This window comes from Epinephelus moara, chromosome 5, assembly GCF_006386435.1.
Source record: "Epinephelus moara isolate mb chromosome 5, YSFRI_EMoa_1.0, whole genome shotgun sequence".
Taxonomy (NCBI): Eukaryota; Metazoa; Chordata; class Actinopteri; order Perciformes; family Serranidae; genus Epinephelus; species Epinephelus moara.
In genome coordinates, this window is record NC_065510.1 from 21821566 (window position 1) to 21834178 (window position 12613).

The following is a 12613-nucleotide window of genomic DNA, read 5'->3' on the forward strand; positions in this document are numbered from 1 at the left end:
TTGTGGTGAGATTTATTCGAAGAGGCTGCATTTTTTCCTGATTTCCCTCTTTGTTCTCTGTAAGTAGTTCCAGGTCCCCCCTCACACACACACACACTCATCTGTGTGTGTGTAAACGTGCATGAGGCTCTGTGATTTCACACATGCATGTATGTGTGTGTGTGTGTGTGGAGCACATGTGTGAATGTGTGTGCGCGAGGCTGAGGCGGGGACTTGATGTGACACCTGCTGTTGGGATGAATAGGGTCAGTGGCAGGGCCCTTCAGCAGGCAGCAGCTGCTTGTTCTCACTGCAAGCTCAACTCTCTCAGCGCTCCAAAGCCTCCAGGACTACAACTGAGGCCCTGACACAACACGTAGTGCCCCCTACCACCATCTACTATCATTACAGTTATTATCTCCAAGTATTGCAATTCCCCCCTCTCTCTCTCCCAGGGTCACGATCTTAATCGTTCGGACGGAAACGTGAAATTGACTCGAGGAGCAACATCAAAAACGAACTTCAATTTCCATTCTTGCGCCCTCTGAACGCAGGAAGAGGTTTCCAGACAGCTGCTGACAGACAAAGATTCTTGGTATTTGGTGGGTCTGACCTGTCTATGCTCTCTTGCTGTGTGGTAGTCTGCCCTGCGTGTGACTTAGTAGGTCTGAAAACATTCCCTGTGGCATAACAGAGGAAGATAAACAGCGAGGTATGAAAACATCAGTCTGCCTTTTTAGCAGGGTTTCAAATTTATGTTACATTTGTCATCTTTTTTTGATTTCTTTTTAATTTGAAAGTCAGAAAAATAGTATCACAACAACCTTTTACAGTGACATCATACGGCAAACAACAGTAAATATTTCACAGTGTGTTGTGTCACCCACATGCTTTTAGTTTTGTATGAATGCAGCTGATACAGTAGCTTCCCTTATCTATCCACCAGAGGTCAGCCTTTTATTAACAAATTCTGATGAAGTCTCACAAAACTGCTTTTTTTTCATGAAGAAAACTTACACCTAATTGAATATTTAATAAATTACCAGTGATTCATTAGCAGTGTTTGCACCTGTGTGCAGCATTTTGTCGGACAAATTAGTGCAATAACAGGGCTGGTGTTCCTGTGACACTGGTGATGCCAGCGCAAGGAAAACCCTCCTGTCATCACAGTCCATTTGGGCTGAAGCGCACACAGGCAAAGTACAGAGCGTGGTCCTGTTGCGGTGCATTTGTTAAATGAAGGGTTCCTTCAACAGACATCAAACAGACAACTAATGGTGCTGAGGGGGTTATTCCAGGTTTTGCCTTGCTGACGGGGAAGAGAAATAACAGCCTTAAACAGAAACGGGCTTCCAGTTGAGTTGAAAATTATTAACATTACTTAAGTAAATACTTTGTTCTGTGAGTGTTGAAAACGTCCTCATGTCTGTAAACCATCGTTTTAACTTGAGCACCTCTTAAGTTAACCTCTAATGTTGGTTTTCCCCTTTGGTTTGTAAGAAGTAGCTCTAAGATGAAGGTTGTATGGGTTTGGTTCTTTTGGAGAGTTTGTAGCTGAAGTACATGGCAGCCTTGGACTGTGGGGCTCTCCTGGGCCAGCAGGTGTGTCCGTTGCCGAAGTAGTCCTCCAAACACTGACAGGTGTAGGAACCATCTGTGTTGACACACTGAGCATGGCGGCTGCACCGGTGAGACCCCGTTAAACATTCGTCCTTATCTGCGAAGCGGAGGAGAGGGAGATGTTTATAAATGACGAATGTATCAGAGCGAGGCTGCTTCATAGCTAAGTCATATGAGATCAGTATGGAGAGAGCAAAGGGTGTCTGTTTCAAACCTGCTCGAGAGATAATTTTGCAATGCTCATCACATGGATAAAAACAAAAACAGCTCGTGGGTGAGCCCACAGCTGAGTGGGTGAGCTATGAGTGCTCATCAAATAAACATGGTCTGTGGATCCTCTGCTGCCAAAGCACATCTTCACATGATCCCTCTCTCTGCCAATTAACGCAGATGAGGAGAACATGTGGAGCTGTGCTGTGATCCATTTAGTCATTTACAGGATTGGACATGGAACAGATCTGAATGTGGCTTAGAAAAATGTCATACACTGTGGCCTGTTGGTCTAAAACGCACCAGACATCGTTTTACACCGCTGGTTCGATTCTCGTGAAGGTCTCCTGATGCATGTTTTCCCCTTTACTCTCTCCCCAATCTTCATGTAAAACAAAAACACCTCACACTTACCTTAATATTCAAGCACATCTTCACACAAAGATAATTTTTTGAGATTTCATGGGAAACATGTGACCATCTGCTTAACAGCAATGGGGAACTACTCAATATAAGTGCTCAAAAATCACATTAAAGGAACAGTGTGTAAGATTTAGGGGGGATTAAGTGACATCTAGTGGTGAAGATTGCAGATTGCAACCAGCTAAAACTTCTCCCGGTTAGAATTCCTTCACTGTTTATTGTTCAGGAGGTTTTGATTGGGAGCTGAATTATCTAACCAGGGGTCTCATTTATAAACATTGCATATGCACAAAACAAGGGCCAAAAAAGGCGTAAGCGACTTCCCACGCAAAAGATGTGATGTAAAAATACCGACTTGATGGGAGAAACTTTGACCCATGCTTATGAACATTTTAGAGACAGGAAATTGGCGACGCAGATGGTGAGGTGGAAGCCTGATTGTAGAAATTGTCAAATATTTTTTTGGGCACACAATTTTTGCTCTTATTCGTGCATACATTTTTAGTATGGATCCTACACATTGTTTTATAAATGAGACTCCAGGTGATTAAAGCCTGCGATTAGAACACTGAATAAAGCAGTTTCACATTACAAATCTGTGTTTCTCTGATGCCGTTTGGCAAGTCGCAGATGGGCCTCTAGCCCAGCACCTGCTAATGTGTGCTCAACTTTCAAGACATTCAAGGGGTTTTAGCGTGAGCCAAGTTATCTGTAGAGGTCTCATTCTATCCAAAACAAACTGACCCGATGATTTGAACTGGTAAAAACACTGAATAAAGCAGTTTCAAACTTAAAAATTCTGTGTTTTCCTGATGCTCTTTTTGCAAACTACAGTGACTGATGCAAAAACGCAAAAATGTTAATGACCCTATTTAGAGCCAGTGTTTGGTTTGTCTGTTCCAGGCTACTGTAGAAACATGGAGGTGCCCCCTATGTAGATATAAACATGTCATTCTAAGGTAACAAAAACACAACAACTCTTATTTTCAGGTGATTTTACACCAAAGAAAACATACTGATCATATTATACTCTATTTTTATCAATATATCCTCCTAAATCCTGCACACTGGACCTTTAACTCATCAACTTTGTTTAATAACAAAATAAAGACCACACCTCGACACTGCACCGAGCCCTGGACTGTCCCCATCACGTAGCCATCTCGACACACACAGACAAAACTGCCAAAAGTGTTCCTGCAGGTCTGCCGCTGTGGACACACATCCCGCCGACACTCATCGACATCTGCAACACAAACATGTGTCAAATGCCAGCAGCAACACATTTAGCTAATTTCATTGCACAACAGTCCACATTGTTGGCCTTCTCGTCCACACGACACAGCTCAAATGTTTCTCGTCTTTGCTCAAAACAGTAATTACCTTCAAAAGAGAGGCATGAGAGGCACAAATGAGTACCTTGACCTTGCAACCACCTCTTTGTACTGAAGCTTTCAAAGGTGCGCTCTGGGTGGAAAACAAGGAATGACCCCAAAACACAAATGTTTGACTTACGGTGCGCAGAGAAAGCTTCTTTATGGTGTCTTCTGGACTGCATTTACTAATGACACACAAATAGTTCTCTAAATTTATGACAAGGCAGTAAGTCAGGAAACACACAGCTATATCTATTTTTACCAGTAAAGTCTTTTATCACACCTTTTCTTTTTTAACAAATCCTTCCAAAATGTCAGACAATAAATATGAGAGGAATGTGAACTTCACTGCCCCATCGACAGTCCCTTGTCCCACACTACTTTAAACACAGTTGTGCATTGGTGTGACATAAGCTATGATTTCTCTGTCTCGGACGTTGAATCGTTCCCACCCAAAGCTCTCCCACAGTGTGAAAATGCCTTAACAGCCGTGAGAGAGGCTGTTGAAGGGCGGCTTCATTACAGGACAGGAGGTGTCTGTTGCTGAACTATTGAGGGGGGACTTCAGTCATAAAGCGGTTGGGCAGTGAGGAGAGAGTCCAGGGTATGTTTTCCTTTACATCAGGTAATTAAAGGCTTTTCACCATTAGGTGGACAGACCCAGTGGAGAGGTGCCACTGGTAAGTTCACTGCAGGTAGTTAACATATTGAGCATGGGAAGCTGTGTGCATCACCTGCTCCACAAATAAAGCCAAATGGAAACGATCTGGCAAAGCTTGATGGTGGCAACAGCACACAAATTGAAAAAAAGAAAAGAATAACTGAATGACAGTTTTCAAATGAATGTGCAGCTACAGTGAGTCACTGTAGGAACATCGAGGAACTTTCCCTGGGCAACAGGAAGCTTTTAGAAACTCAGGAACGAAATCTGCATTTTGATGAATTGTGGACAGAATTAGTTCTTACACTGTTGTATGACACTCATCAAGGTCGAGTACCTGTCCTTTTTTAAAACAGTGTTTAAATTCAGCCATTAAAAAAGTCTTGTTTAACAGCTCTTTGCTTTAATATGTTCAAGATTAACCATTATGTAGTCACAGAGGAGATTTTATGATGAGGCAGTGAAGTTCAGACTTTGTTTATCCTGCATTAAATTATGTTTTTGGCCACTTGTAACCATATTAAACTCAGTATTTACATATTATCACCTGCTGAAAATATGACGAACTTGTGAGCAAACACTTGCTCATTCACTAAAATGGCAGACCCAAAGATACTGCATGTAGTAAGGCAGCCCTCTAATAGTCGACCAGAAAGGTCATTAGTCAGCAAGATTTCATTGGTTGGTTAGTCGCAGAGGAAAAAAACAAAACAAAAAACAAACAAGAAACCCTATCAGGAGCTGTGCCCTTTCAAAATAAATCAAAACCTATATGACTGGACCATGTGGGAATTTAATTTGAAAGGACAGACACAGGAAGTGGCCATGCTCAGCAGTCAGACAGGAGTCACGTTAATTTCCAGGGCTGGTACCTGCGGTTATTCCACAGGCTAGTTAATAACATGTCGGGCAGGAAATCCAAAGTGTGGGTTCATTTTGAGAAGGTGAAGGACGAACCCAAGGTGATATGTAAACTCATCTTCATTGGTCGACTACAAACATGACGTATCATCTGAAACATGGAAGTAGCTACATGCCCATTAGCCACTTAGCACAATCATTACTGCTTTGCCGACAGCGTCATTAACAGGCGGCTCGCTCAGTGTGTGACGTGCACTTGTAGATAAAATATAGACCTATATTAATGACGGTTCATTAGTACGGTTTGGTATTTCTCTGTAATGTAGCACAGTGTTAACAATGTTACTGATACTATTCTTTCTCACACCTTCAACTCAAACCCTTGTGTTGCCCCGCCCACAATATGTAATTTGATAATTACATGTGGGTGATTAGTCGACTAATGGCCCTAAATGACGACTATTGGTCGACTAGGAAAATTCTTAGTCGGGGGCAGACCTAGTAGCAACTTTACCATTCATTTCCCCTGATGGGTGTAATTCAGGCCTGGTCCACAGGGACATGGATATGTTTGAAAACAGGGTTTTCCACACAAGCACTGCAATAAAATACGTCCCCATCCAAATGAAAATGCAGAACACAACTGAAGTGCTGTAAACAGCATGCCAAACCCTAACCCTAAAGCTATGCAAAGAAGAAGAAGATATTAGCCAATCAAATGCTGGAAAAAGCTATTAAAGACAGACTACCTTAAGCAATGACTGTCGTAGCACATTTTGTAGCCCAAATGGAGCAGCCAGTGGGGCAGTGGTTAGCATTGTTGCCTCCCAGCAAGAGGGTGCCTGGTTTGAACCCAGTACGGGCCAGCCCTTCTGTGCAGAGTTTGCATGTTTTTCCTGGGTACTCCGGCTTCCTCCCACAGTCCAAAGACACGCAGGCTAGGTCAACTGTTGACTCTAAATTGGCTGTAGAGCATGAATCTGTCTCTATGTGTCAGCTCCTGTGATAGTCTGGTGACCTGTCCAGGGTGTACCCCGCCTCTCGCCCAGTGTCAGCTGGGATAGGCTCCAGCCCCCCGCGACCCCTAACAGGATAAGCTTTTACAGAAAATGAATGAATGAATGTTTCTTAATATAGTGGAGTTACATTATTAGTAATGCTTATGTGTAAACATGTAAAAAGTCTTGTTAGCAAGGTTAGAGCCAGCAGCACTATTTTGTAACGCAAACAATTTCCCCTCGGGGATCAATAAAGTATTTCTGATTCTGATATTTTGACCAGATCAAACGGCACACACTCTGATGTTACAAGGGAAAAAAATAAAAATGGAGTCTCTGAGCATCTTCACCTTGTGCATAGTGTTACAAAAACTCTGTTTTCAGTGACCTAAATTGCTGTGTATTGTTGTGTGTTCCCAACTCCTGATTATATCTGACTATTTAGCTGCTAAATGCTCCACTATGTTCACAAGCCATTTGCTAACTTTGTCCGTCCTGCCATTCAGTCAGGGGTAGGAAGTACACAGAGGGTTTTTTGGAGCTCATTGCTGGTGAGAGTGAACCAAAACAGTAAAGTTGCGGTCTACAAAACCACAACAACAAGCTGAAATGCCCCTGGAGCTGAGGGGTGATAATTCTCTGTGGGTTCATCACGACAAGCTGAAAATGATGTCAGCAGATACACCAAAGATTAGTTAGGACTAAACAACAACCCCTCCTAAAGACGAAGATGATGTCAGACTGAGTAATGAAGTGAGCAGAAATGGCAGCTCAGGCTAACGAGAACCATGAAAAGCACTAAATATAAACAAGGTGTGTTTGTGCGGTGATTCACCGCAGCGATAGGCTGAGGGGTGTTTCTGAGGGAGCATTACCTTCACAGGTCTTGTTGTCAGCGGCCAGGTGGAGGCCGGGGGGACACAGACAGCGCACCGCTCCCCCTCTCTCCATCTGGCAACCAAACTGGCAGCGCAGGGAGAAACATGCGGCCTCTCCTGGAAGACAGACAGGGAAACTGGCTGAGGATCGGTCAGAGAAATGGGCCACTGGATCACCACCGAGAGAACACACACACTCTCATACACACACATACACACAGTACAGTACAGTCTCTTCAAAACTGGGACTGGTAATGAAATCATAAACAAAAAATGGTGACCAAACACTGCTTAAAAACTAAAATCAGTATCTTACATGTATCACATACTTATATGTTGTTCCTGTTAAATCCCCTATCACATAAACTTTCTTATGATATCACTTTCTTTAATATAAACTGTGAATTTCTGTCATAAACATTTACATTAGCCAAAAAAGGTGCGTAAACTGAGCACCAGGTACTCGGCTACCTTAACCTCCCATTATGGTTTAAAGATGGCAGATGGCTTTTTGTGTAAAACTGATCCAACATCGGAAATATAATCTGCGAATAAACAGATTTTCATCATTTGGGTTTTTAGATACAGAAGTTTCAAATTTTTCATTTAAACAGAAAATTACTCACTGGTGCAGGTGTATCCATCTGCACTGAGTGTGTATCCAGGTTCACAGTAACAGCGATAGCTACCGTGTGTATTCATGCAGCGCTGGGAACATGGTCTCTCCAGGAAACCGCACTCGTTTACATCTGGAGTCAATATGAAACATTATTCGAAGTCCTTGCGGTAAATGAAGCAGGAGAATGGGTTAAGAAATTAGAAACATAAGACTGACAATGATTTTGTGCATTATACTCTACCTTCATCACACTGAGGGCCTTTATACCCCGTGGAGCATAAACACTTGTCTGGTCCCACACATTTTCCATTAACACAGGGCTTCTTGCACACAGCTGCAGAGGATGTAGACATAATATAAAACGAATCATGCTAACATCATTAACTTCTGTACACTGGTAGGCTATATGATAAGATCCATGATTATCCATGATTATCCATGAAAATTAAAACAGCACTACAGAACTTTTTGTCAGCTTGAAGGCGACAGAAAAAGCCGTAGACTGAATCATGTCACTTTTGGATAGGCAACTGGCAAATGATTCGAATTTTGGAGACATGTGAAAACAGCAAACTTGTTTATTTCTGTCGTCAAGTTTCAGTTGAAACTGTAACGTTTAAAGATTTATAGTTAAACACAACCTCACCCCACTCAATATCAGTTGAAGTTTATGCTATATTTGGAATATTTTCTCCGCTTTACCATACAATTTAAGTCCCGTATTAACTCTCCTTTTACCTCTGTTTTGGTCTCCACCAGCTCCTGAGTGTAACTGCTAAATGCTCTACTATGTTCACCAGCTAACCTTATCTGTCGTTCGTTGCTGATCAGGTAGCGCACAGTGGGTTTATCAGAGCATTTTCCACTGCTGGTGTTTGAAATGATGTCGATGAGAGCGGCAAGAGTGAAGGAAAACAAGTTGTGGGTCAAAGAATCAAAACAATGAGCTTAAAGATGCTAAAACGCTCTGTAGAGCTGAGAGGAACTACAGAGTTGCATGTTGATTCTCTGTGTTTATTAACACTACGAGATCCCTTCACTGGCTCCCTGCTAATAATAGGATCCAGTTCAAAATTCTCAATTTCATTTACAGAGCATTACACCGTCTGACTTCCTCTTATGTAGCTGAATTACTTCACCCGTATTCTTCAGCTCGCTCTCTTCAATCAAATATGGTAAATTTGTTGTCTGTCCCTTGCACTCATGTTAAAACTCGCAATGATTGAGCTTTTGAAGCTATAATGCCTGCTCACGTACGGTCTACCGACCCTGTAGTTTCTTTTAAAAGCCTGCTAAAGTTGCACCTGTTGAGACAGACATTTGGGTAACTTGAGTAGCTCTGTATTTTCTGTATTCTTGTTGTCTATGTTAATTTATTTATTTATTTATTTTAGTGTGTTGTCCAAATAATTTTGCACTTTTAACTACGTGGCTTTGTCTTCTGTGTTTTCTGTCTTGTTTTACATTGCCCTTGTGAAACACTTTGTGACCTATGTCTGCGATAAGTGCTGTTTAAATGAATTTTACTTTCTTACTTAATACATACGAGCGACACCTTTCACATTACATGTGGTCATTTGATACAGTGCCTATGAAGTATAGTGATTACTGCAGCTTTAAAAATCTTGCATTTATAGTACTTATGCAGAGTTACATGAAGTAGAAACAGCACAATGTACTTGAGTATTAAAAGTAAAAGACATATTATTATGTTATCATAAAAACATGAGGACAAATAAAAAGAAAAGAAGCAGAAATGCAAGACTCTTCCTCACACTTATGTCCCAGTATTTGTTGTTTTGCTGAGATGCTGAACAGATAACCTGTGAACTGTGGGTAATGTGTCATTGTACTTGTGCTGTCACTGAATCGCAGAATGACTTACGCTGACAAATGCCATTAACATTCCTCCATCCCAAACAACAGGAAGTAGTTTGACCATAGCTGCAGAGTCCTGGCCGTGCTTGACCCCCAGTGTGCTCCAGCGCATCCTCCGCTGACCTGCGGAGGCTGGGACAAAAGGTTATCAGATCATTAAGCGGCGTCCAGCCCTCGGGGCTTCAGTTTCAGCACAGATCTCACACAGACTGATGCCCTGAAAGAAAGTGAAACACTCCGGTATTAGAACAGCACAGAGTTAGGCTGTTTGTCTGACCTCACTGTGCATGTAAGTATGTAGCGAGCTAAATGAACACACTTCGATTAAGGTTGAAGACAGCAACCTTCATTTTTACTGAAACTGAAAACTGTATTGGACAAAAAAATTCAATGACAGTAAAAACAAACAACAGAAACACCGTAAACAATAGTTAGACCAACGATATCCCAACAGTAGAGACTGTCAAGCTTCTTGAATTGTCCCTCGTGCCAGAGAGATTAACAAAGGAAGGAAGTACAATGCAGACTAATCTAGCATAGATACACCTAAAGCCCCAAATTACTCCCTCATGTACTCATTCACCACCTCCCATATAACCAACACTTAGAAGTTTACTCTGTAGTGAGCAGTGAAAATTGAGAACAATATCAGTCACCATCATTTTGCGTCATTACCGATAGGTTCTTAAAATATGTCCATAGTCACACAATGGTCATTTTCACAACTATACAATATGATGCACTGTGGGAGTGTTAGCTTAAAGTACAAGCCATGGACACAACTTTTTAAGGAAATAATAAAGGTACTAATAGGCAAAACATATGAGAGGTAGAAAATGGGATTAGGAAAATAATGTGTCTACCCTGCATTCATGTGGTGTGGTAATAATCGGAAAATTAGTTCACGACTGGGAAAATTCACGTCAATGCCCCCTCAAGTCAAATTTGACGTCATATATGCAGAAACATGGCAGATGGAAGTAAATGTTAGGTTGATGCCAATAAACGTTTATTAATTCACATTTTGCATGTCAATTTTTTGCTCACATGTAATTTGTAGTAGCTGTCTAGGACAAAATCACTTAGCAATATTAAGCTTTAAACTGTTATTAATGGGTTGTTCAAATGCCCTGGGCAATAAGATACAACAATTTTTTTTTTTGTAGCGTCCATGTTATTTCCAGAATACAACTTAAAGCTCATTAACACACCAAAGTTGGACGAATAACTTATCACTTTGGGAAATATGACCATCCAAGGAGCATTGAACGCAGCAAATGTCTACAACGAAATGTCACCAAGTTACAGTCCCATATTCAGATAAATATCTCATACATTTTACAGCTTACCAGATCTTTTGAGCACTGTTTACTGCAGCTGTATACCGTAACTACTTATGAAACACCTTCCTCACTCCCAAGAATTCACAAGAAAAGTCCTTAAATTCTGAGCAGTAATAATTCCTCCCTCATTAAAATCTGCTGTCATAAACAAAAGTGCAATAAACTACATGGCCTACAGAACCACTGAACAACCTTCATTCATAGCTGCTGTTAAATCTCCTCACACCCACACTGCAGTAAGAGGCTATTAAATGATTAGACACAGGCCAAGTAGGTTCATTTCACATGCTCACACTGTAAAAGCCCCCCAACAGCCTATGTGAGAAAGACCCACACCCCTTCCTTTTTTTAAAGGAGCTGACTAAATTACACAGATTCTTTTTGTCCTGATAGTTTCATTAACTCTTTCTTACCTGTCCTGATGATGAGCCACGGAGAGTGTAATAAAATGCAGCATCACCACAAAGATCCGTCGGCTTATTCTAATCATTTTCTTCCTCCAGAGTTTATATAATAACTTTTTAAGTTCATATTAGCGACATCTATCCTCAGAAACCCTCTCTTCGTCAAACGAGACTCGTTTTGTGATGTGTGTGTGTGTTTAAAAGGCAATTCTAGAGGTGTCCTCCAGGCATTTAAGTGTGTGTGTGTTTGTTTGAAGAGTGGAGGGGGAAGTCACACGGTGTAATTATAGGGTGCAGGTATGACAGCTCACCTGTGTGCAGATGCAGAAAGAGGGACAAAGACGCAGGGAGAAAAGAGGAGGTATGGAGGTACAGGAATGCAAAGACCTGAAAAATGTGACAAAACAATTGTCATTCAATGTTTACTTACTCGCTTGTTTTGGGCCATATCACACAGTCGTCATTATTAGATGCTCAGGTGTCATTACTCTGAGCACTTTTAGGACTTCTCGTTCAGGTCAGCTTGACAGTTCAGTCTTGACATTAGAAACAGCAGCTGATTATGCAACTTCCACTCAAGGTCCACTTATTCTGTTTTCTTCTACCTTATCACATGGTCGTCATCAGCAGGACAAAGTAATGCAGACTGTTTTGTCATCTCCCTGGGCAAGACTATCAAACTCAAATTTAAAGGATTTTTTTGTTACAAAAATTTGCTATTAGATGAGAAGATTGACACCAGTCACATGTCCATATGCTACATATCATTTAACTTAGCTTATCATAAAATTACAAGCAAGAGGACATGGCTAGCCTGGCTCTGTTCAAAGTTTTGAAAATGGGGGCTTGGTTGCCGAAAAACTTCACACTGACAGCAAAACTCCAGCAAGTCACTGTGTCACTGACATTGTTCCTTCTGTAGCTCCCTCTAAATCCGCAGCCTCTCATTTTTTATACTTAGAGTTTAAGTATTAAACAAAGTAAGTAAAATGTGTTCAGCTGATGAGAGGTGCTGGTGGGCCCATTTTTTAAACACTGTACAGAGCCAGGCTAGCTCCCCCTGCCTTAAGTGTCTATGCTAAGCTAGGCTAATCCCCTCTCACCCCCAGCTTCCCATTTGCTGAACTGTCCCTTGAAGCCAATACAGGCAATAGACCGTCACCCACTGATTTGTGGACGCCTGTTTTGAAGCCTCAAGTTTGACATTTTGTCATTCACCATCTTGGACTCTGAGGGGCAGGAAGTTACCATATTTGGATGAGAGGGTGGAGTTGGGGAGAAGCATAAGTAGATCTCACTTATAGACTGTGGTGACGCTTCATAGACAGCCTGTCACTCACAGCAGCCCGCCCTTAATTCTGCA

The 12613-nt window shown here is 41.6% G+C and overlaps 1 protein-coding gene across 2 annotated transcripts; it reads right to left on the reverse strand.

Moving 5' to 3' along the window:
- Window positions 1-756: 756 nt before the first annotated feature.
- Window positions 757-11475, reverse strand: LOC126390292 (nephronectin). 2 transcript variants are annotated; one of them, XM_050044529.1, is made up of 7 exons: window positions 11260-11471; window positions 9511-9635; window positions 7867-7959; window positions 7633-7755; window positions 7004-7123; window positions 3350-3478; window positions 757-1696 (listed from the first exon to the last, which is right to left on the reverse strand). In XM_050044529.1, the coding sequence occupies exons 1-7, from the start codon at window positions 11334-11336 to the stop codon at window positions 1488-1490; spliced, it is 876 nt and encodes a 291-aa protein (XP_049900486.1). In that variant the 5' UTR covers window positions 11337-11471; the 3' UTR covers window positions 757-1487. The 2 variants fall into 2 exon arrangements, with proteins under 2 accessions (XP_049900486.1, XP_049900487.1); XM_050044530.1 differs by lacking the exon at window positions 3350-3478 and having other exon boundaries at window positions 11260-11475.
- Between the last annotated feature and the right edge of the window lie 1138 nt (window positions 11476-12613).

Bases quoted from the DNA above. Each gene is read 5' to 3' on its own strand.
- LOC126390292 (XM_050044529.1), bottom strand. From the start codon at position 11,336: ATGATTAGAATAAGCCGACGGATCTTTGTGGTGATGCTGCATTTTATT. The intron at 9,636-11,259 runs GTAAGAAAGAGT...CTTTTGTCCCAG, and splicing joins GTGGCTCATCATCAGGACAG to CCTCCGCAGGTCAGCGGAGG. The intron at 7,756-7,866 runs GTAGAGTATAAT...TATTGACTCCAG, and splicing joins AGGCCCTCAGTGTGATGAAG to ATGTAAACGAGTGCGGTTTC.